This window comes from Canis lupus, chromosome 3 (genome assembly GCF_003254725.2).
Source record: "Canis lupus dingo isolate Sandy chromosome 3, ASM325472v2, whole genome shotgun sequence".
In the NCBI taxonomy this organism is placed as follows: domain Eukaryota; kingdom Metazoa; phylum Chordata; class Mammalia; order Carnivora; family Canidae; genus Canis; species Canis lupus.
In genome coordinates this window covers 58,047,137-58,071,935 of record NC_064245.1, presented here as the reverse complement: position 1 = coordinate 58,071,935, position 24,799 = coordinate 58,047,137, and the positions used below count along the sequence as shown (strand labels likewise).

At 54.4% G+C, this 24,799-nt stretch overlaps 1 protein-coding gene across 2 annotated transcripts in view; it reads right to left on the bottom strand.

Moving 5' to 3' along the window:
* Nucleotides 1-24,009, bottom strand: part of RASGRF1 (Ras protein specific guanine nucleotide releasing factor 1) — a 93,258-nt gene extending 69,249 nt beyond the window's left edge. The window contains exons 1-2 of one of the 2 annotated variants that reach the window (XM_025437654.3): nt 23,361-24,009; nt 17-123 (exon numbers count right to left, since the gene is read on the bottom strand). In XM_025437654.3, coding sequence (XP_025293439.1) covers nt 17-123; nt 23,361-23,636 — 383 coding nt within the window. In that variant the 5' untranslated portion in view covers nt 23,637-24,009. The remainder of the gene's footprint in view (nt 1-16; nt 124-23,360) is intronic. The other variant, XM_025437655.3, reaches the window with a different exon arrangement.
* Between the last annotated feature and the right edge of the window lie 790 nt (nt 24,010-24,799).

The following is a 24,799-nucleotide window of genomic DNA, read 5'->3' as shown; positions in this document are numbered from 1 at the left end:
GTCTCCTGGGACATACCTGGCATGAGCGATGGCTGCCACCCACTCGTCACAGTCCTTGGCATCCTCTGTCCTCAGCTCCAGGGCTTTCTGGTTCTCATGGCTGAAGTTAACCGTGAAATAATGCTGCATCGAGAAGAAGACATCTCTGATTACCAGGGTGTCCGCGGCTCGCAGGCTGACTGTTTTGCAAAGTGCTCGCTGCCACATCAGCCAGGCGCAGGTTCATTATCTGTGATCCCTGGAATGCTGCTCTATTTAGCATTTTCAAACTCTTGATTGAGGCAGGTTTTGTATGATGGCACAGAGCCTCTGCTTAGGATATTGTGAGAAGGAAGCAAAACCCACAAAGCCCTATTTGTCGACAAACTGCAAAAAAAGCTCATTTTGAACCATCAGGGATGCTGGGGGAAGGCAGAGAGAACACCCCACGAGAGCACCCCATTTGGGAGCTGGTACCATTTGGGCGCTGCATGCCCGGACAGTCCACGGAAATGTACCAAGTGCTCTTCTGGTCCTGGGACAGACAGATGGGGTCCCCAGGGGCGCCCACCAGAAGCAAGTCTGTTGGATGCGGGTGACTTGGGGCTGGTTCTAGCACGGGGCCTGCCGCCTAGGCTCCCGGGAGGCAGAGCGCCTGACGACAGACACCTGTTAAATTCCCACGTTAATGCACCTAAGCTCCCAGCACAAGGCTTGATGCCCAACAAGCGCATCTGTTAGCTACAGTCATTCCATTTGGGAGATAAGAACCAAGGACTGTGGGGACAGAGAAAGCCACCCTCTGCTCAGCCCAGAGAGAGCAGGACGGCTGCCTGGTGGGGGAGGGCAGGGTCCAGGTTTGTTTATGTTGGACAAGGAGCACAGACATCTGGAGCCCCCAGTGTGCAAGAGGCAAGGGTGCGAGGGGCTGGACTGCAGGCATACGGATGCCAGAGATGAGGTGGGCAGGGTCTGGTGGCCATGCCCAGTGAGGGGAAAACACCCACGTATCTGGCTTGAGTGATGAGAAGCCAGGGGTGCTGTATAGATAGGTGAGGCATTGGCAGGACCACGAGCAGGTTTTTTTGGGGGGCGGGTGGGGTTGGGGGGACATGCAGACTTTGGGCCCACAGCCCATGTCTCTCCCGGCTGCTGAGGGGGCTGGAGTGTCAGGCTGGAGTGTCAGGCTCCAGGCACACAGAGGTTGGCAGAGAGGGTGGGTGAGCGGGTGCTGGGGGCCCAGCCTATGGACACCCCTTGGGTCTCATCCTGGAGTAGGAGGGAGAGAGGCAGGCAGGGGGGCACAGAGATGGACCTGCAGGCCTGCTGGGTCAGGGACACCCCCAGTCAGAGACGCGCCCCTGGACGGCCAAGGCATGGCAGTGTGTCAGAGGAGCTGCCGTCCCCGTCCCTCTACCCACGGCGCCCAGGCGCAGGGAGCAGCAGCTGAGTGTGGTGCGTAAACTATTTTTAGCCTCTGCTGACATTTACTGTATTTCTGTTAATTGTCAGTCTCGGTGGCAGCCAGTGTGTGTGCATGTGCGTGTGGACGGAGCGTCCATGTCTCTCACTTGTTTCCTAGGAAACACATAACTGGGGCTATGTAATAAAATGTCAGCTGCAGTCTCAAAGAGCTGAATTCGGAAGGCTCAGGTGGGCTCCCCACCCTCCCTGGCAGGTGAGGAAGAGCTGCAGGTGGCTGTCAAGCACTGCCCCTGACTCTCAAGGATGATGAACACCCCAGTGCTCGTCTCCCGTGATCTCATGGATTCCCACGTCACCAGGTGGAGCAGGTGTTACCTGTTTTGCACGGTTGTGCCACGTGCCCAAGTCCACACAGCTGGGAAGCAGAGGAGCCAGGATAACGCACCTTCCCCAGGCACCTACCATCCTCTCTGGCCGGGGCTTGGCACTGGGAGGTGAAGGTGATAAAGCCTACAGAACCTCCACACAGGTGAGACTTTGGGTCCTAACTCAGAAATGGGGTCTCTCAGTGGCCCACAGACAGGCAGAGGGGGTCCCCTTGGTCCCCAGGGCAGATGAGCCCATTCAGTGGTCTCCCTGGCCCCTCAGAGCCATGGGGAGTGAGTCAGCTCCTCAGCCCCGAGCAGAGGTTTCTCCCCAGTCGGCCCGGCTTAGGGGAGAAGCTCACAGTTACTCCCCCTGCAACACTGCATCAGCAGGTACAACCAAAGGAAGCCAGCCTAGAAGCCCCCAAGCCTAAACCCTGCCATCGCCACAGGACACCTTTGGTTTTCAAGCTGTAAGGATGCTTGGCTCTCTGCCCCTTGGGGCAGGACTGGTTCCCAGGGCTCCCTCCCCAGCCACCCCCAGGCACTGCCACAGGGTGGCATCTGTCCAGCCCCTGTGGGGCCTCTAGACCTGTCACCTCTGCTCTAGGTTAAGCCTTTGGCTGTGGCCAGCGTCCTCACCAGCACCCTGCTGCATCTCTTGTCCATGGAGACAGCACCTAGATGCCCTGTGATGGAGCAGTGGCTGGTGCAGGGGTAGGGGTGGGGGCCTGGGGGGAAGACATGACCTAGAAACTTCACTGCACCTCCTAATGCCACAGTGAACTCTGAGGAGGGCCCAGGGCAACCTCAGGGAGGAGGACGAGCAGGGTGCCATGCAGGCAACTTGGGAGCTTCCACTGCAGGAGGAACTGGAGGCTGCAGGACGGGGCTGGGCTCCTTGCACACATGGCCTTGCCAGGAGCACCTCTCACCCAAGGAGTCATGCGCTATCACCCCCATTTCACAGGGTGGGAGGCAAGACACACCCCCAAGGTCCCCTGCAGGCAGCCGCGCTAAGCCAGGACTAGGCTGTTCTGTGGCCCCAGGTGGCCCCGGGCTGATACGCAGGTGCCTTGGATGACAAGAGGGCCATGTGCTCACTTTGTGCCTGTAACCACCCCCTGACCCCCAACCCCAGGTCTATACAAGCACAGTGCCCATTGCCTGAGCGACTAGCAGACGGTGCTCACCGAGGGAGTCATTGCCACTTGACTAAGGCTGTGCTCTATGCGGGGACTGAGGGTAAGGGAAGGTAAGGGAGGGGGACATGGACAGAGGCAGGCAGGAGGACGTGGACAGGGGAAGAGATGAGATGAAGATGGAGATAGAGACAGAGATGGAGACACAGAGACAGAGAGATTGAGACAGAGATAGAGACGGGGGCAGGGGAGCAGAGACACAGAGGTGGAGAGAAAAAGTGAAATCCGCTGGGGGAAAGAACAAAGCCCACACATATAGAGAGAAAGGCTGAGTTCCAGACTCCGGGAAGATGCTAAGAAAAAGGCAATTTGGAGAACTGAGAAGGATGGGGCGGGGAGGGGGAACATCAGATGCTCAGACCCGTGCATGGAGAGACCTGCACTTGGAGAGGCCTGCAAACAGAGAGAAGAGACCCCACAAAGCGCTGGTAGTGGGACTGGGGAGGCAGCAGTCCCAGGCAGGTGCAGCCCAGGTGTCCCCTGGGGGCAGAGCCACCTGCAAGGTGGTGACCCCCCTCTCATGCAGGGGCTATGGTTGGAGGTGTGAGGGCCTCACGGGGTCTGGGCCAGGGCTGTAGTCCAGGGCTCCTCGGTGACCCAGTGCTGTTTTCACAGGGATGGACAGGGCTCACCAGAGTGAAGAGGGGTAGGTGGCTTCCTGGTCAGAGAAAGGGCATTGGTGTGGAATCTGACCCATGGTGCAGCTCAGGGCAGGTGGGCCCCTTCTTTGGTATGCTCAGGCTCTCATCTGTGAAGTGGGTAGTTGGGTGGATAAACTGGGCTCTTACTTTTTCTCAGTTCCACCCTCTCTCTCTATACCTGCACCATCTATGTGCATATCCACATCTCCATCCACCTGCCCATCCATCCACCTGCTCACAGAGAGGGAGGGAGGGAGGCAGAGACACAGCCTGGATGAGAGTGTGCGATCTTTCCCTGAAGCTCAGGCCCAAGATGACTCCCTGTCTCTTCTTACAGCTTTCAGGAGGCTCTAGGTGTGACTCTGGCCTGGCCCCCTTCTCTTTAGAGTGTGTAGCCCTAGTCTGGCCTGAGGGCCCAGGTGTGGCACTGTGTCCTGGGGTCAGCTAGGGAAGACACAGAACTTCAGGTCAGGGGGAAGGTGCTTGTCTGGATCTCAGTCTGGTGGGGAGGGGGTCCAGTAGCCCCCGTCCTCCTCTCACTTGAGGATTGCCTTCTCCCTGAGTCCTCTCCTCCCATGGAGCCTCACAGTCCTGCCTGATCCACAGGACTTGGATGGCTCAAGACCAGGCTGTGGCTGGCTTCCTTCCCCAGGGGACTCTGTACCTCACACAGAGTCTGGCATTGAGCAGGTGCAGCCGAATGGCCAAAGAAGAAAAGAATGAACAGACACATAAATGCTAATCTACTCCAGGAGTCTGAGGATGTCTCCATTAGGCACCTTGACATTTCTGCCACTCATCCCCTTACTCCTATTAATACTCAATGTAATACCACCAATAACCCTCTGAATACTTGCTGTGTGCCACCTGGTGTGGCTGCATCTCTCAGAGGCTGCATCTCTCAGAGGCATCTACCAGGTGGGGAAGGTAAGACATTGAGTTCATGGTCTTTGTGAGTGGAGGCTTGAGACTGCTGTATTTTTCAGCATCAAGGGAAGCCCACCCCAAATAAGCAGAGTCCTGGAGTGGGCCCTGTGGGTGATACAATGGTCTCTGTGCCAGCCTATTTCCCATCTTTATCCTACTTCCCTGGCAGCATGGAGAGATGGGGCAAACTTCTCCAGGGGAAGTAGCAAGATTAGGATAAGAGGAGGTTATTGTCATCGTGTGGGAATGGCAAAAGTTATGAATTCTCAGGGTATTAAAAGTGGGGGGAGGCCATGGCTCCCTTCTCACCATACCCATTGGGTAGGCTTGACCTGTTCTGCCGCAGCACTCCCCTATGGACCCACCAAAATTGGCAGAAGAACATACCTTGGACATTTGGCTCTGGTGGCCAGGGGCTTGCTGTTCTGGGCCCCATGGAACTGAATTGATTAGAGAGACAGTTTCTGGCAGCCAACCTCAAGGGGTGCTGCCCAGACAGCAGGACAGAAGCCACCTTTGGGCTTCTTGTGCCCACTCCTTCAGGATGAGGAGAGAGCTGTTTGCCCTAATACGTGGAAATCAATGCAGAGAGTAAAGCAAATATACGGAAACAGAGGCCTGCTCCCAATGAAAGGACAAGATGAAACTCCAGAAAAAAACCCTTCGTGAAGCTGAGATGGCTAATTTACCTGATAAAAAGTTCAAAGTCATAGTCATAGAGGAGCTCACTGATGTCAGAACAGTGGGTGAACACAGAATTTCAACAGAAAGAAAACATGAGAAGAAACCAAACAGAAGTCACAGAATGAAGAATACAAAGTTGAAGCGAAAAATGCACAAGAGACTTCAACAGCAGAGCAGACAAAGCAGAAGAAAGGATCGGTCAACAGGAAGACAGTGCACGTGCTCGAAAATAGACCAGCAAAAAGAAAAAAGAGTTTAAAACAGTAAAGGCAGCTCAATGGGCCTACAGGACAACATCAAGGGAATGTTTGTATAATAATGGCTCCAGAAAGAGAAGAAAACTATCCCCTAGAAAAGGACAGAAAACTTATTTGAAGCCTAATGACTGAGAATATCCCTGGGCTGGGGAAGGAAACACACACCCAGGCTCAGGAAGCCTAGAGACTCCCAAAGAAGATGAATCCGAGGAGACCCACACCTGACATGTTGCTATAATGGAAACTCCAAAAGTGATAGACAAAGAGGATCTTCAAAATATCATGTGAAAACAACTCCGTGCATACAAGGGATCCTGGAAGACATCAGAGAGTTTTCAGCAGAGACCATGTGAGCCGGTGGGAGATGCAGAATATATTCAAGATGCTAAAGGGAAAAACCTTCCAAGCAAGAATGATCTACCCGGGAAGGATGTTGTTCAAGACTGAGGGGGAGAGAAAATTTTCCAGACAAGCAGGAACTGGAGGACTTCCCTATTGCTGAGCAGTAGGGAAGATGGTAAAGAGATGGCAAAGGGAATTCTCTCCCTCAAGCTGAAAAGCAAGGGCGCTGATTGGGAACCAGGCTACACATAAAAGGATAAGTCTCACTGGGAAAGGTAAACATACAGGTAAAGGCAGTGGCTTAATCACTTATAAAGCTGGCAGGAAGATTAAAGGTAAAAGCAGTAAAAATGGCCATGCCTGCAACAATTACTTAAGGGACACACAAAATAAAAAGATGTAAAATGAGACATCAAAAGCCTAAAATGTAGGGGGAGGGAGTAAAAATGCAAAATTTTAGAATGTGTTCAAACTTAACTTGCTATCAACTTAAAATAAATTAGTATGTATACACACATAGTAGGCACACCACATTTTACCATGCTTTGCTTTGCTGCATTTCATAGCTACTGCATTTTTTTTTCAAAGTAAAGGTTCATGACAACCGCATCAACAATTTTTCCAATAGCCTTTGCTCATTCTGTGTCTCTGTGTCCCCTTTTGGTGATTCTTGCAATATTTCAACCTTTTCCACTATTATTATACTTGTTATGGTGATCTGCGATAAGCAATTATGACTTGCTGAAAGTCTAGATGATGGTTAGCATTTTTTAGCAATAGAGTATTTTTAGTTTCAGGCAGGTACATTGCTTTTTTAAATATCATGCTATTGTATACTTAATAGACTCCGGTATAGTGTAAACATAACCTAACATGTATTGGGAAACCAAAAAAATTATTTTACTCGCTTTATTGCAATATTCACTTTATTGCAGTGGTCTGGAACCAAACCTCCAATATCTCTGAGGTCTATCTGTAGGCTGATGTATGTAAGCCACGTGGTTCCCACAAAACAAAAACCTAAATTAGATACACAGATGTTAGGCAGAGATAGGCATCTAAACATGACACTAAAGAGAGGCATAAAACCACAAGGGGAGAGAGCAAGAGAACAAGAAACAGTGAGGAAATAGGAAACATCTGGAAAATAATGAACAAAATGGCAATAAGGGCAAAGCCATCTGTAACTACTTTAAACATAAACTGACTAAATTCTCCAAAAATCAGAAGACACAGAGGCTGAATGGATTAAAACAAAAAACAAGAGCCATCTATATGCTGCTACAAGATGTCAGGCCATACAGACGTAAGAACACACAAACTGAAAATGAAGGGATGGGAAGAGACATTTCATGCAAATGGAAACCAGAGGAAATCTGGTGTAGCTACACTTGTATCAGACAAAAGGGTCTTGAAAACAAAGTCTGTAATAAGAGACACAGGGGCATTACCAATGATGAAGGGGTTAATCCAGTAAGAAGACACGACATTTGTAAATATTTACATACTCAACATAAGCACACCTAAACATATAAAGCAAACACTAGAGACATAAAAAGAGAAATCTACATCAATGGAACAACAACAGGGGACATTAATTAACACCCCACCTGCACCAGAGGAGAGATTAACCAGCCAGAAAATCAACAAGGGAACAGCGGCCTTAAAGGACACATTAGACCAAATGGACCTGACAGCTCTACACAGAACATTCCACCCCAAACCAGCAGAAAACACATCCTTGTCAAGTGTGCATGGAACACTGTCCAGGAGACACCATATGTTAGGCAACAAAACAATTCCCAATGAATTTCAGAAGACTGAAATCATATTGAGCATCTTTCCAGACCATAACAGCATGAAACTGGGAATTAACTACAAAAGAAAACTGCGAAAAATCACAAACATGCTACTCAGCAATGAATGGATCAATGAGATTAAACATGCTACTCAGCAACGAATGGATCAATGAGGAAATCAAAGATGGAAAAAAACCCTTCAGATGAATGAAAATGAAAATATAATATACCAAAATCTCCAGGATAAAGCAAAAGTAGTTCCAGGAGGTAAGTTTTAGTGAGACAAGAAACAAGAAAAATCTCAAGTAAACAATCTAACTCCCCACCTAAAGAAACCAGAAAAAGAGGAACAAAGCCCAACATCAATAGGAAGAAAGATATAATAAAGATCAGAGCAGAAATCAATGAAATTGAGACGAAAAAGACAATAGAAAAAAATGGATGAAACGGATTCTTTGAAAATATAAATAAAATTGATAAAATTTTAACTAGACTCAGTAAGAAAAAAAGAAAGAAATCTCAAATAAAATCATGAATGAAAGAGAGGAAGTTACAACTGATACTGAAAAAATACAAGGGATCATAAAAGACTACTCTGAACAATTATACACCAACAAATAGGGCAATTTAGAAAAACTGGATAAATTCCTAGAAACATATAATCTTCTAAGACTGAATGATGAAGAAATAGAAAATCTGAATGGGCCAATTATAGTAAGGATACTGGATCAGTAATCAAAAACCTCCAAACACACAAATGTCCAGGACCAGACAGCTTCACTGGTGAATGCTACTAGACATTCAAAGAAGATTTAATACCTATCCAAATGGGAAGATTGAATACCACACCTTGGAAGATATGAATGCTTCCAAACACAATTTCCCAGGTCAATGTTACTCTGATACCAAAAGCAGACAAGGACACCACAAAAAAGAGAAATTACAGGCCTGATAAACATATATACAAAAATCCTAGACAAAGTATTAGCAAACAATCAACAACACATTAAAAAGGCTCATATACCACGATTGAATGGGATTTATTCCAGGAATGCAAGGATGGTTCAATATCCATAAATCAATCAGTGTGATACATCACATTAACAAAATGAAAAATAAAAATGATATGATCATCTCAATAGATGTATAAAAGCACTTGACAACATTCAACATCCATTTATGTTAAAAAACTCTCAACCAATTAGGGCTAGAGGGACCATACCTCCATATAATAAAGATCATATATGAAAACCCACAGCCAACATCACACACAATAGTGAAAACTGAAAGCTTCCCCCTAAGCTCGGAAACAAGACAAGGATGTCCAGTCTCACCGCTTTTATTCAACACAGTACTGAAAATCTTTGACATAGCAATCAGGGAAGAAAAAGAAATAAAAGGCATCCAAACTGGTGAGAAGTAAAATCTTTACTAGTTGCATATGACATGCTACTGTATAACAGAAATCCAAAGACACCACCAAAAAGTTGTTAGAATGGATATAAGAATTCAGGAATGTTGCAGCACACAAAATTAACAAATAAAAATCTGTTGCATTTCTATACACCAACAATGAAGCAGCAGAAAGAGAAATCAAGGAATTAGTCCCATTTATCAGTGCATCAAAAACATGAAAATACCTAGGAATAAACAACTGAAGAGGTGAAAGACTTGTATTCTGAAAACTATAAATAAACACTGATGAAAGAAATTAAAGATGACACAAAGAAAAGGAAAAGTTCCATGGTCATGGATAGGAATTTAATACAGTTAAAATGTCCATACTACCCAAAGCAATCTATAGATTCAACGTGATTCCTCTTGAAATCTCAATGGCATTTTTCACAGAAAAGGAATAATCCTAAAATTTGTATGGAACTACAAAAGATCACAAATAGCTAAAGCAATCTTCAGAAAGAAGAACAAAGCTGGAGGCATCCTGCTTCCTGATTTCAAACTATGTTACAAACCTGTAGTAATCAAAACAATATGATATTGGCAAAAAAAGCTGATGCACAGGTCAATGGAACAAAACAGAGAGCCCAGAAATAAACTCATGTGTGTATGGTCAATTAACATACAACAAGGAGGCAAGAATACACAATGGGGAAAAGATAGTCTCTTCAACAAATCATGTTGGGAAAACTGGACAGCCTCATGCAGAATGAAACTGGACCACTTTCATCACCATACACAAAAATTAACTCAAAATAGGTTAAGGATTTCAATGAAAGACCAGAAACCATAAAAATCCTAGAAGAAATATAGTTATTAAGCTCCGGACATCACTCTTGGTGATGTTCTGACTCCAAAGGCAATGACAATAAAACAAAAAATAAATAAATGGAACTGTCACATTAAAAAGCTTCTGCAAAAGCAAAGAAAACCACCGACGAAATAAAAAGGCAACCTACTGAATGGGAGAAGAGATCTGCCAATCATAGATCTGATGGAGGGCTAATATCAAAAATATGTAAAGAGCTCATGTAATTCAATATCAAGAAAACAATCCAATTAAAAAATGGGCAGAGGCCTGGAACAGACATTTTTCTGAAGGTGACACAGAGATGGGCAATAGACATATGCAAACATAGTCGACATCACTCATCACCAGGGAAATGCAAATCAAACCCACGATGAGATCCCACCTCACACCTGTCAGAATGGCAGAGATCAGTAACACAAGAAACAACGGGTGCTGGTGAGGATGTGGAGAAAGGGGAATCATCTTACACTGTTGGTGGGAATGCAAACTGGTGCAGCCACTCTGGAAAACAGTGTGGAGGTTCCTCAAGAAATTAAAAATAGAGCTACCCCATGACCCAGCAATTCCACTTCTGAGTATTTATCTAGAGGAAACAAAATCACTCATTCAAAAAACTATCTGCACCCCCGTATTCATGGCAGCATCATGTACAACAGCCAAGGCTTAGGACCACTCTTGGTGTCCATCAAAGGATAGATGGATAAAGACATGGAATCTAAACAAAACAAATGAAGAAACCAAACCAAAGCAATCTCAGAGAAGAGGACAGATTGGTTGTTGCCAGAGGGGTGTGTGTGTGTGTGTGTGTGTGTGTGTGTGTGTGTGCACGCGCGCGCGGGGTGTGAGCAAAACGGGAAAAAAGGGTCAAGAGGTAGAAGCTTTCAGTCATAAGAGGAGTAAGTCACAGGACGTAATGCACAGCATGGTGACCCGTCAGCAGTATTGCACTGCATGGCACCTCACGCCCCGTGGTGACGGCGATCGCCACAAGGCTTGTGGTAGTCACTGTATTTGCAGCGTATATGCACAAAGGGGTCACGTGAGGAGTCCCCTCTTTTCACGATCGCTGTGGGAGTCAGATAATCTAATGCTGGTGCCCAGCAGCAACCAAGCATCCAACACGTGGTTGCTATAATTTTAATTTATTAATATATTTATAGTCTCATTGCCCTTGGCAAGCTTGGCTGGAGAGGACAACCGAGCCTACTTCAAAACAGAGGTGACTTCCCAGCAGGTGCGTGCGCTGTGGGCTTGCAGTGAGAATGGGGTTACTGTCCAGGCTCTGAGTCCTTTCAGAGGTTTGCGGCAACGTCAGAGTTACTGAGTGTCCAACCTGGCCAGTGGGCGGGTGACTGGTGGCTGCAGGGGAGGACCGGGGCGCTCGGGCTCTCCTCCCCTCCTCTGCTGACGGCCCACCCGTGCGGGGCTGCCATCCCCACACACCCTGTGTGCACTGGGCTGTGTCTGGCTGGTGTGCTCTCCCTGGGTCTGTCTCTGCCTCCCTAGTATCCACCCTCCCAGACCCCTGTCCTGTGCCTCTCAGCTCCTTCCACAGAGTAGATGAGGTTCCCAGCCGGGGCTGCTGCACAGGCTCCAGAAGCAGCCCCACAGATCTCCCCTTCTCAGTCTGCTCCTCCTGCTCAGGCTGTGACAGGCTGCACCCAGGTAAGGGGCTCCCCGTCTCCCTCCTCCTGCCCCAGAAGTCTGGACATGTGCTCTGCTCCTGACGTGCTCCCCCCACCCCCCAAGCTCCTTCCTGGCTGGTCAGGCGTGTCTGGGACAGGCTTTCTGGATCCTGGGGCAGGAGCGTCTGTGATGAGGGCACAGGCTGGGGGCACAAGAGGCCCCTGGCCTTTCTTCCAGGTCCCAGGCTCCAGGGCGTGTGGGTGAGCCAGCCTGGCTCCCTGGAGCCCTCTGATGCCACAGAGACCCGAATGTCTTATCCTCAGCAACTGCCTGAGAAGCTCCCATGGCTGGTGGTTGAGATGGGAGTTGGAGTGTTTCTGGGGTTCTGGATAAATGTTGTCATACCAGTCTTCCCCAGGGAGGAGCAGTGACCCCAGATGCCATCAGAGTCCTTGAAATGGTCCCCCGGCCTCCGATGGTGTCGGTTCAGAGCTCAGACAGATCTCAGGTCACCCCTGGTGGCTAAGCCAGCCCAGGGTCTCCCTGAGTGACAAGGCTGTGTGTAGGCAAGAGACAGGCCCCTGCAGAGGTACAGATAGACCCTGTGGACCTACTGGAGTCATGGAGCTGCTGTGACGACATCCCGGGCACTCCCAGAGTGATGTGTGACCAAGCAGAACTACCTGAAGCTTCTCAGGGTCCACAGGACGCAACCAGAACTACACACGGGCCTCCACATGATCATGGGACAGGGCTGGAGTCACATCTGCCCCCATGATATGACCACGTTGTCCCACGGGGTGGATCCCTCTATAGAACAGCAGCACTGTCCTGGAGTCAGCCGTGGGGACACCTCACACCTGCAGACCCTCCCTGGGGTTTTGGGTGAGATCAGGACTCACATACTACAGGATACGGGACACATCAAGGGTACAGGGTAAACTCAGATCTGGAGCCTCCTCTGGGAGTCCACGTTTCCGCCCAGACTCTTCACGGGTCTCCCAAGAACTGCTGGAACAGACCCAGACGTGCCATGGAAGCAGAATCCACCGGTGGGCCACCCCTGGCTTTGTTAGAAAAGCAAGGCTCAGGGAAGGAGCCCTGTAGCCTCACAGGGCAGAAGAAGGGCTGGGCACTGCCCCAGGGCCTCCGCGGACATCCAGGACAGACCAGAGCATTCCTCCATCTGAAATAAGGGGTGTGTGCCTTGACCTGGGGCACCCCCAGGAGTCCTTCGATGGATCCCGATGCATGACGAGCATCAAGGCCAGACCCATCCAACAGGTCCAGAATTCTTGCAGGGCCTTGGCAGGTGCACGCTTCTGCCAGTGGGTCCCCACCGTGACTTCCCGCCCCACACCCTCCCAGAGAGCAGCCCTGGAGCAGCTGTGGGCACATGCCCCAGGGTCAGGGCCAGACACACGTCTTCTGGGTGGGGCCCGTTAATTACCACCGCGACTACTCCGAGAGTCCTCACTTCTGCCTAAGCTGCTGTGAATGAGCTCCTTCCTTTCCACTGAATGATTTCCGACCAAGAAATACCCCTGTAGCTTGGCTCTGTGCCTCAGCCCGGGCATGGAGCAGCCTTCATTTGCTGAACGGGTGACTGAACGCATTTGTCACTGTGGCGCTGGAGCCCGGTTTATTAATTCATAACCAGCAAAGCCACAGAGTAGGGGACACTGACTTTGCTTCTCAGGCTCGGGCAGTGGAGTGGGCTGGGAGAGGTGGGACCTGGCTTCTCCCGAGTGAGGTCTAGGACTCCTCAGGGAGACCCAGAGGCCTGTGGCATCATCAAGGCTCTGAGCAGTCCTGCAACAAAGGACCTTTCCTGGGACTTGTTCCACCATGGAATCCTTTTTGTTTTCAGGTTCTAAAAGATCAATCTGTATTCTGTGAAACCAATGTTCTGGGGTGTCCACCTTGGGACTCTCGGGTTGGGGCACGCACCAAGGCTTGGAGTGACCAGACCTTGGTTCAAATGAATTATTATTTGGCCTTGGGGGCTTCAGCGCATCTCCTCTGTGGATCTGCTTTCTCCTTCACAAAGCAGGCAGGGTGTTGCCACCTCACAGGTTTGTTTAAAACAATCTGTTTTAAACATGGTTTAAAAGAGCTCATGGTTCATAAAAGTGCTCAGTAATGGGTTTTGAATCAATGAAATCCTCTGCAAGTCTAAATGATGGGTCTCATCAACCATCGGTGGCAAATTACCAGGAAACACACACGTGTGTGCACGGACACGCGTGTACAAGCAGCCAGAATCCATGACTATGATCTTATTTGAAAATAGGGTCTTGGCCGACGTACTTGAGTTAAGATGAGCTGTGCTGGGTTAGGAAGGAGAGGCCCTAATAGAGGAGCATGAGGGCGCAGACACACGGGGAGAGAGCCCAGCGAAGAGGCAGGCAGAGGTGGAGAGATGTGTCTACGCATCACGGGACAGCAGGGGCTGCCAGACGCTACGAGAAGCTGGGAGAAGCCAGGAGACATGTTTCCCTGGGACTTCAGATTCCTCGCCTCCAGAACTGGGAGAGAGTCCACCATCCACCATGTTGTTTCAGACTAAGAAATGCACGTCCTTGCCCCCAAAACCCATGGGCACGAGCACACATACGGGGCCCCAAGGGCTTGTGGGCCAAGGGGCTGAGGCTGCACTAGGGTTGGGGGTGTCTGTGAGCCAGCAGGGGCCGCCATCCAGGCATCACTTCAGCTCCCACGTCCCTCTCATTCCACTCAACTGATCAGCTGGTTTTCTGCTCTCGTCATCAGAATCCATGCCTTCCCCCACCTCATGCCACCCTACTTCAAGGCTTCATGTCCTCCCACCTGGGTCACTAAGTTGGCCTCTCTGGCCCCAGCGTCCAGTCTCACCTGCCCCGATTTGCCCTGGTCGGCCAGAACCCAGACCCATCATCTGGGTCTCTGCTCCCTGCCTCCTCTAGCTGAGCAATGGAGGCACCACGCATGGTTGTCTCTGGGGCCTCGTCGCCTGCGGGCTCCTGGCTCCTCCCTCCTGGTCCTCCTTCGGGGCCTGGGCCCAGCTGGCCCTGGGCCTCTGCCAGCCCTCTCTGCCAGATGCTGCCTAGTATCCAGTCCAGAGGGGGCCTTGCTGGAGAACCCGCTGGAGCTTCCGCCATGTGTGTGCACACGAGTGTATGTGCATGTGTATGTATATGTGCATGCAAGCATGTGCACATGGACACACTCTGGCCTGCTCTCTACCTCTTCCACCCTCCCCTCAATACGGGCCATCATCCAGACTCCTTCTCAGGTCTTCCCAGACACCCAGGTCCCTTTATTCTTCCCCCAGACTCCTGGGGGAGGCCACCATGTCCTCTGGCCCCTGCAGGGAGAGGTCCCATCTAACGGGGGGGCAGGCCACTCCAAGTGCGTCTCCCAACCTCTCTCAATGCCTCTGCAGCACAGCCTGTTCCTCACATGCTGGCTCCTCCAGCCCTGGCTGCACGACCCTCATGTCAGGTACACAAGGCACTTCACCAGGTGGGCCAGTGGGAGGACTAACGTCCACAGCCCCTCCATGTGATGGAGGCCGATGTACTCGAGTTACGATGAGCTGTCCACAGTCCACAGTCCACCATGTGATGCTCCCTCCACATGGTGCTCCCACACCAATCCTAGGACCTGGCCAGCTGCCCCACTCCTAACACTGTAACCTCATCAACATGGCCCCACATGGGGCCTGGACCCCACTTGACGATCCTTCCCCTGCTCTGAGTGGCCTCACTTTGCCTAGGCTCTGCCTCAGAGTTCTAAAGCTGGAATCTTCTCAGGGCCTGGCTACTGCACTGGGCTCTGCTTCGTCCCCCAGCCGAGTGCCTGTCTCAGGCCCCTGTCCGACTGTCACCTCCTGGGGGGCCTGAGTCCTGGGTCACTCTGGCCTGCCACCTGGTCAGGACCGAGCCCTGCTGCCAGGAACACCTCAGTACCTGCTCACCTCTATGCCCTGCCTGCCCTGCCTGGACCGGGGATGCCCCCCTCCTCCCCAGACTCAGCCTTGTATGAAGTAGCACAGCCCGTGGCCTGGGGCTCAAGTCAGTGTAGCCTCCCCATGCCTGCTGCTCAACACTGTCTCAAGTAAGTCACTGCAGCCTGAGGAGCCACGGCCACAGAAGTGACGTGTGGCTGCTCCTGCACAAATATCTGCCAGTCTGTCCCCACCCCTCTAGACGCCTGCTGACTGCAGGAACTCTCGTCCGGCTCCATGCGCTGTTTAGCCTCCATCAAAAACCCAGCAAGCAGCTGCTCCAGAGAAGGCCCGACTCTGCCACTGGGCACACAGGCCTTGGGGGCTGGCTTCAGGGGCTCCTGCCACACACGTGCCCTGTGTCCTCCACATCCCTTCTTGGTGGCACCTCCTTGAGGCCCCCAGGTGGGTGGAAGTGCCCCTGCCAGGACCCCTCAGGCCCTAGGCTTTTGTCTACAGCAGTGCTGAGCACCCTGTGCTGCCACGTTTACCACTGGGTGGTCTCTTTGCTGGATAGGGAGCTCCTCCAGGGCAGGCCCCTGCCTTCTGTGCTGTACTCCCATGGCCAAGCGGCATGGGCCTGGCTCCTGGGAGATACTGGCCACTCTGAAAGACAGGCACTGATGGAGCGTTAATGTGCTCAGAACGCTGCTTCTGCCTCTAGAATTCTCCTCCTAATTATTTCGGGGGAAACCCAGTGTGCTTCTCTGGTCGCCTGGCCAGGGATGACAGAGTCACTGAGCATAAGGAGAAGGGGAGGCCTGGCTCGGAGCTGCCCCTCCCATCATGAGCACACATGGCTTGGCTCAGTTTCTGTCTCCTGCCCTTATGTCCAACCTGAAGGCTCACTGCCTCTGCCCCCACTGCTCTGTGTGTGTGAGCCATGTGTCACAGACAGGTCTGCATTTTGCAAAGACAGATCTGGCTGCGCACCGGCAGCTGGACTGCAGGACACAGGGCATGCTGGGAGACTGTCAGGTCTTCCCAGACACCCAGGTCCCTTTATTCTTCCCCCAGACTCCTGGGGGAGGCCACCATGTCCTCTGGCCCCTGCAGGGAGAGGTCCCATCCAACGGGGGGGCAGGCCACTCCAAGTGTGTCTCCCAACCTCTCTCAACCGCTCTCTACCAGGCCCTGGAGTGCCTGCTGCCTCGGGGCTGAAGCCTGTCCACTGAGCTGTGGCCAGAGTGGGTCACTTCTAGGGGGAGCTTCAGAGCCAGAAGGGCTCTGCTACACTCCCACCCCTTGGCTGTGGTGACCGGCAAGTGTCAGGATGAATGTCCATCAGCTTCGTCCCCAGGGATGACAACACCAACTGCACAAGATATAAAGCACCAACAAGAAACACACCTTCACTGTGTTAATGTTACGGCAGCGTCACATGGCACATCTTGACGGGTGCACATGGAGGTGGCCACCCCTGAGTCCAGGCGAGAGGTGATAGCCACCAGGACTGCAGCTGGAAGGAGACAGGGACACAAGGGTGTGGGTCTGAGAGATTCAGGAGGTAAGATGGACAGGGCTGGATGCTGGTGTGGTTGTTCTGCTCCTTCAGGGGCATGTTCGCTTGGATGTTTCCAGAAGCCCACAGGTCTTTCAGAGTTGCCACCCCATCTTAACGTCCAGGGTCATGGCTTGCTGTTGACTAGCTTCAAACCCGCCAGAGATGCCAGCAGCACTGGGCAGGAATCTGCTCATAAAGGTGAAAGCTGGAGCCACACCAGCCACCATTTATTGGCAAGTCCCACTGTGCTGTGCTTGGACTTTGCAAGTAGCACCTAGTTTAACACTTGGAATGGGGACTTGAGGGAGGCAGGAGGCTGGGTGACTTCTAGGTGTGCTTCTGTCTCCACCTCACAGATGGGCCATCCAAGGCTCAAGGAGCCTGAGGACCTTCCCCAGAGGGGACAGAGCCAGGATCCAAAGCCAGTCCGTGTGGCCTGAAACCTACAGCTCTCAGCAAACCTGCTTCGCTGCTGGAGATGGGTAACTCACTCCTCAGTGAGCAGGCTTCGTGTCTGCAGGGCTGCGTGTTCCTCTCGAAGAGCAGGGTGGGCAGTGGGGGTGTCAAAGGCATGACAGGTGCCCTCACACAGGTGTCCCCTCTCCCCCCAGGTCCATGCTGCACCAATGCTCCTGCACAATGAGGGGGCTGAGCCCTGTTTTCAGCTGCGAGCACATGGCACTGGCTCCAGCCCCCACGGATTCTGGGGAAACCGGGCTGTGGGGTGTGGACGCCTGTCCTGGTTGGTTTTCCCTTAAGGCTCATGGCATTAGAGCTGCAAGCCTCCCACCCAAGCAGAAACCAAAGCTCCTCCAGGGAAGTCACCAGAGCAGCAGGGACAGATTTTCATTTGCCACTAATTCTGTTTTTCTTGGCAGAGGCTGGCGAACTCAAACCACCCCCAGCGCTTTCTGGTGGAGGGGCTCAGGTCCTGCCTGGCAGTGTACTCTGTCACCTGGAGCAAGTTCCTTGTCAGCTCTGGGCCTTAGTTTTGTGGTTTCAAAAATCGGGTAATGGTGACAACCACTGAGGGCCTCAGGGAGGACTGGGAAGTGGCCGGCATGCAGCAGGTGCTCTGTGAACTGTATCTACTGGAGCTCAGCTACAGGATGGTGCATCTAATCTGCACTCACGCCACAGGGGAGCCAAAGGCCCTTTAGCTCTGCCGTTTGTAAAGGTCAAGCTTCTGAAAGCATCAAGAAGGACGAAATCTCACGTGGAGCCCTGGTATGCACAGTAGCTAATGGGGGGCTGCAGCCCCCAGGCAGCCCCAGGCCACCCTGGGCCCTGATGGGGGCCACCACGGCTCTCCCATGGCAGGGAAGCCATAGGCTGGGGCCCTCTCGTCTGGTCCACAGCCTCCGTGCACACAGGAGTTGCAAACCCTGCTTCCTCAGCAGATGCTCTGCATGTCCAGTGTGTCCTCTGCCTGACCAGGGGCCTGTGTCTCTGTGAGGAGCAGCCTCAGCACTCCTGGGGAGGGACGACAGCCTCCTCTGGCCTTGGGTACCTCAGACTTGACCTCCCGAGCTGGACCCTCCACTGTTCTCCGCCCCCCAAGCCTGCCCTCCTCCCACCCGTCTCTCTTGGTGGGCAGCACGGAGTCTGCTGTGCATGGAGGCAGAGGCTCAGATGTCAGGTTCCATCCTGCCCAGCTGGGTGGCAGGTCCCAGGGCGATACCTGAGTGTCTCCTCATAAAGTCTCCACCGTCAAGACCTTGTCCCTTCATCCATCAGGGCATCGACACCTTTCACCAATCATTAGTTACAACAGCCCCATCGTCTTCAGCCCTGCTAGCCCTGTTTCTCCTGCACCCGAAATTCATGGTCATCAAAGACTGTAACACGGTGTGGATGCAGGAGAGCCCCAGCTCATTGCTAAGGCCTAAGGAGGTGAGTTTTATACTTGGTCACTAAAGTGCATGGGGTGGGAGGTCATGTCAGGTGGAGGGAGCAGGTGCCAAGGCCCTGGGGTAGGAAAGAAGAGGCCTGTGGAGGGTGAGGAGGAGCATAATGGGGAAGGTGGGGTAGGGCCCACAGGTCATCCAGGGCACAGGGCATTTTCAGAGGCTCTGTGCAGTGCCTGGGAAGGTCAATCTGGTGGGGGCTGTGTGGAGGGAAGATGGGACCATAGGAGGGGAGGACGCTGAGCAGCCAAACTGGGCGCCTTGAGCTCCAGAGCCCAGGTTGGGGCGGGGAGGGAGAATGCTCAGCACTTGGCCAAAGCTACAGGAGTGCCTAGGGATGGCTCCCCACCCACCCCCTGAGCTCTTTGACGACAAACCTTAAGCTTTATTTTCCTCTGTAGCCACAGGACCTAGCACAGGTCTGGCACTGAGAGTCTGCTGCACAAATAAACAGCAGTGAGCTCTTCCTGCAGCCTGAGTGTGCATGGTCTGGTGCTACCCCTCACTCCCTTCCCCAGGCAGACAGGCGGGCAGTGACCTGGTATTTCCTTGTCCTAATTAACGTATCATTACTGAGCCTCTTCAACCTTGTTTCAGCTCCAGAAAAGTCTGGGAGATGGAACAGACACCCCGCACAGTTAACCCCAGGGCGTCACACCTGCAGGGGCTGTGTCTGATCCACTGCCATGGGACTTCTCCTTAGGCATGAGCCTCCGCAGTCTGAGTCCCCCGGTGACGAGTCTGAGGGGTGTTGCTTTGGCACAACCTTATCCCCCCTACGTGCAGGTCTGCGTTTTTCTGATTGGCCGAGAAGCAGAATGTGCTAGAGCAACGGGAGGTGTGCTTTGTGAGGATGAGAATGCGTAGCTGCCAACTGAGACAGCCAGAGAAAGAGTCTCATTTCACCCACTGCCTCGTGGGGTGGCACCCCCGGCATCCTCAGCTGTAAGGGGGCACGCTCCTAGCCTCAGAGCTGCTGCTGGTCTGAACGCCCCAGACCAACCAGTAACACGTGCTGTGAAGAGGACCAGGAGCGGGCTTCATCTGTCTCCAGGGAAGGCACCCCCTGGGTGCACAGTCAGTTCGATGGGCCCCCCACTTCTGGGGCCTCTGCCCACATCGGCACTGAGGTTTGGTGGGAGGGATCCATTTGTGCCCCTCCTGTCCCCAGGTAACCAGGAGGAGCCCAGGGTCCACTGTTTGACCCTCTCTGGTTGGGGCTGGGGTGAGGACGGTGCTGAGTTGGCCTGCTCAGGTTCCCCAGTGAAAAGCTGAGGCTGGAACCCTTCTTTCAGGGGGATCAGAACAAGGGTGTGGAAAGTCTGTGTAGGGCACTCAAAGCCGAAGCATGGTCAGGAGTATCGGGGGCCAATCTGTAGGGAAGTAGAACCCCAACCCTAAGTCCAGGGCACTAGAGCCTTTGGTGTGTGGGCTGCAGAACAAGGAGCAAGCAGGGTGCAGGTGTCCTGTAGCCACCACTGGGCATGGAAGCATGGCTGGGCCAGTCTGGAGCCCCTGTCATCCCACCCAGGGGCTCCAGGACACTGGGGCCATACCATGGGCCATCAGACCCACATGCAAACCCCCAGATGATAGGATACCAGGGCGGCACGTGAAGATGTGCCTGGGGCCAGGGCCTGTCAGTCCTCAGTATCTAAAGTATGGAACTAACCTATGATCCACCAAGTTCAGGTCAACAAGCACTCCCTGCACACCTACTGTGCGCATTGTCCTGGACTCGTTCCAATCCCTGGAGGGCGTAACCTGCCCTGGCCTTTCCAGGTGGAAGCTGCCTACCTAGACCCAGACAAAATGACATCCCGCTAAAAGCAGGTCTTCACCAGATACCAGCTGGTCCAGTCAACCCACCAGTATCTCTGAGGCCTCCTGATGACCGCAGTCTGCCACATGCCCAGCAGATTTGCGATCCGGGCTTCCTGTGGGGCCCAGATGCAGGGCAGAGCCAGTGACAGTATGGCTTGGCACCAGGCTCTGTCGCCAGGGCCTTGAGGGTGCCGTGGGGCCCCCAACCCAACGAGAGATATGGGGCAGCTGCTGGGACTCTCGGTTTTACTGTGGGATGTAGAACACAAACGTTACAAATTCTTGGAGACACGCACAGGCCTGAGAAGCGGGATGTGCATTTCCATGTGAACCAAACGCTTGCTCTGGGGCCAAATGGAAGGAACATCCACGTAAGTGCACAAGACGAGGCACAGCTCTCTAAGGAACGCAGCCCCTGAGAGGGGCAGCACCAAACCGCACCTACTCCTCGCAGCCCTAGCCTGTTCTCGTGCCACAAGGCCCTCTGGTGAGCACATCTGGGCACCCCTGACTAGCAGTGTCCTGGGGAGGCAGCTCTGAGCATCGTGCTTATCTGCCGCTAGTGCAGTTCCACACCCGAGCCAACACTGACCTGAAATCAACATAGGATCTCCTCTTTGGGGATTCTTGGAGGCTGGGTGAATTCTAGGTGTGCTTCTGCCCCTGACTTACTCTGTGCTGATGGGCAACCCCCTTCCCCTCTCTGGTCTTCCGTCTGTCTGTCTGTGAAATGGGAAGGACGAACTGTATGGTCTCCCTGAGGTTCCTTCCAGCCCTAACGTTTTTGTCTGGCCTCCGTCCCATGCCCACATGGGCACTGCAGATCAGCTACAGCTTCTCTACATCCTGTGAAAAGGTGCTGGGAACTTACTCTTACATACGTTACCTAACCGAGCTCCAGAAACCTCAGGAAAGCAGGTGTTGTTATCCCATTTTTCTGGATTACAACACAGAGGCTCAGAGCAGTGAGGGTGTTCTCTGAGCTCCCAGGGCCAGGAAGTAAGCGTGCTGAGGTTTGGCCTCAGGCCTGTCTCTGGCTTCCGAGGGGCTGAGAACAGACGCTGTGAGGCCCACAGCAACTGTCTCCTCCATCCTGCTCTCTCTGCCTGCCGGGTACTCGGCGCTGGGCTCTGGAGCTGGGGAATGAGGGGTGGAGGTGAGCTCCAGTGGGGGCCCAGGCTGTGGGCCACTGGAAGGTACAGGTGTTCTTGGGCTGGCAAGGGTTGGTGACGCTCTGGAAGGCTGGCCAGGGCAGGTCACCAAGGGCTGGAGCAGTGTCTCTGGCCCAGCCTGGGTCTGGCTCTCTGGGGTGAGTCCTTGAGGCCCCATGGAGTGGAAGAGCTGCCTTCTCCTGGCTCTGCTCGGTGGTCTGGGGGCTTCTCCCTGCCCTGTGGCCTGCCGTCCCCAGAGGTCCACCCCCAAATACTCCAGTCCCCAGAGATCATCCCCCAACACCCACCAGACAGGGGCAGGGACGCAAGAGCTGTACTGCAGATGCCAAGCGCAGACCTGTCTTGCCAGTTAGGTGGGCAACTTCCAGCCAGGCTTTCAGTTTGTCTGCTTCCATCACCACCAGTCTGCACCCAGCAGGGGCTCTGAGATCCCAGCTGCCTTTCTGAAACCTGAAGTGGCGGCGGGGCAGTCGCCAGGTGAGACAGTGTGGGCCTCAGCGTCCTCCTCTAGGCAATAACCAGCTGGTCCCCCCTCCCATCTCAGGTCCTTTCCAGCGATGATATTTTTGGATCCAATATCTGTGACTTTACCTGCCCAGAGGCCCGGAAACTGACCAGATGCCTTTGGAGAGCACATGGGTCTTTAACATTGCTCTCTCCCTCCGTTCCAGAGGCGCAACCCCCGCCCCCCCCCCGCCCCCATCTAGGCCGGGCCCTGAGCCCTGCAGCTCCAGAAGCGGGAGGGCAGCGCGTTGGCCTGACTGCGGCGGTGGCGGAGGCTCGGGGGAGGGGGAGGAGGGCGGCGCGCGCCTGTCCCGCGGCCTCCGCAGCAGCCCCGGCCCCGGGCTCGTCGCGCCAGAGGGGCCCTGGAACAGCGGGGGCTGGGGCTCGGGGCTGCGGCTCTGGCCTGGGGCGGGCCGGGGGACTAGCGCCGCGCCGCCGCTCCGAGGCACCCAGCTGACCCCTGCGGCCCCGCCACCCCCAAGGTGGCAGAGCTAGCGCGCGTCCTCTTCCCTGCCAGCGGCGCGGGGGGCCGGCGCTTCTGTCTCGCCCTCCCCGGGCCGGGAGCAGGCGAGCGGGGCTGTCGGGGGCGAGGGACCCGCGGGTGGCAGTGGGGGTGGCTGGACGTGGGTCCGCCTCCACGGTGTGGGTCCGGCCCTCTGGACCATCTCCGCCCGCACCCCACGGCTCTCAGCACCTCCGCGCCTCGGCCCCTGCGTCCCCGCCTCCCACGGAGCTCGCTGGGTGAAGGGCAGCCGTGGCCCGCGCCACCTCCCTGCCCGCAGTCCCTAACCCCTGCCCACCGCGGGGTCGCGGCCCGCCCGAGCCCAGCCTCCCCCCACGCCCGACAGTGCAAGGACCAAAGTTGGGGCGTCCTCGGCCGGCGGAAGCCCCGGGGTGCCGAGGGCCACGGCCGGGGCTCCGGGAGGTCAGACGCGGCGCCGGCCTCACCTGTTTCTCCAGCGGCTCCTTGGCCGAGAGCGCAGGCTTGGGGGAGGGCGCGCGGTCGCAGACGCAGCCCTCCAGCAGGTAGAGCCCCGAGGGCCGCGAGCTCGAGTCGCTCTCGAAGTAGAAGAGCAGGTTCTGCAGCAGCGCGAACCACTTGGTTTGCCATTTTGTGTTGTCCGAACTCCGCTTGCTCAGGTAGCCTTTGCGCGTGCCGTCCTTGCGCGCCAGCAGCCCCAGGGACGCGACGTGGCCATCGTTCAGCCGGATCCCCTTCTGCATGGTGCTCGGAGGCCAGCCCGACCCCAGGCGCTTACATCTTCTCCGCGCGGCCCCCCGCGGTCCCCTGTCCGCGCGCGCGGCGCGCTGCCTCTCCCCGGCTTTCGCTCCCGGCCACTCCTGCTCGCTCTCCCCTCCCCCCGGGAGCTCCACTCCGGGAGCCGGCGCCGAGCTGTACCGTTCCCCGCCGGAACCGCTTCTCCGCTCCTCCGCGCCCCGGGGCCCCGGAGGTGCCGCCCGACCCTCCCCCGGCGCGCGGGCGAGGGGCAGGCGGAGTCATGTGACGCCGATCCCTCGAAGAGCCCGTTTCAGCAGCGCGGACAGAGACACGCACGCAGCCCGCCGCGGCGCAGAGCGGCGCGCAGCCCGCACCTTGGCGCCACCTCCCCTCCCCGGATGCGCACACGCACACGCACACACACGAGCCCTGCGCCTCTCCGCCGGCCTCTCCGGCTCTCCTTCGGGTGCTAAAACCAGATGGGATCAACGTTGGCTGAAGCCCGCGGCACCGGGAGGCTCGCCATCCTGGGAGCCGGCGTCTTTGCGCCCCACCGCGGCGCACTCTCCGCCTGGGGTCAAGTCCCACTTGTCCTTTCCTCTTCCAGAGGTCCCCTCCCGGCACTTTATTCTCCTGATCCGAAGTGGATGGAGGAGGGTGGCTGGGGAAATGGATCTGAAAGAGCTTTGGTTCGATGCTTTGCGCAATAGGCCGGGTCACATTTGTGTCAGCATCCAGTCGCACTCCCAGCGGCTTCCCCAGCGACCTGAGGACAGCGCAGGGGGGAGACGGGGGAGGGGGTAGGTGAGTGCTTATTTCATTTCATTTTATTTTGAGTGTTGCCATAATTACAGGCGCCACCCCCAGCGCCCCGAGGTCTGGCTGGCGAGCCGCTGCCGGGAGTTCTCTGCAAATACCCCCCAAAGCCTCAAGGCGGGCTTCAAACGCAGGCGCCGGGGACCATGGGAGCCTTCAAATAGCTGCTCTGGCGCAATGATACCTTAATGATAGATTTTCCGTTCTTATTTTTAGCTCGCGTTCGCCTACACAGTTACACGGCATTTATCCGAGCACGTCACAGCGCCCGCATGCTGCACCGGGAGGGCGCGCGGGCCTCGGGGCGAGCCGGGCGCTGGAGCGGGGCGCGCGCACCGCCGGCTGCCGCAGA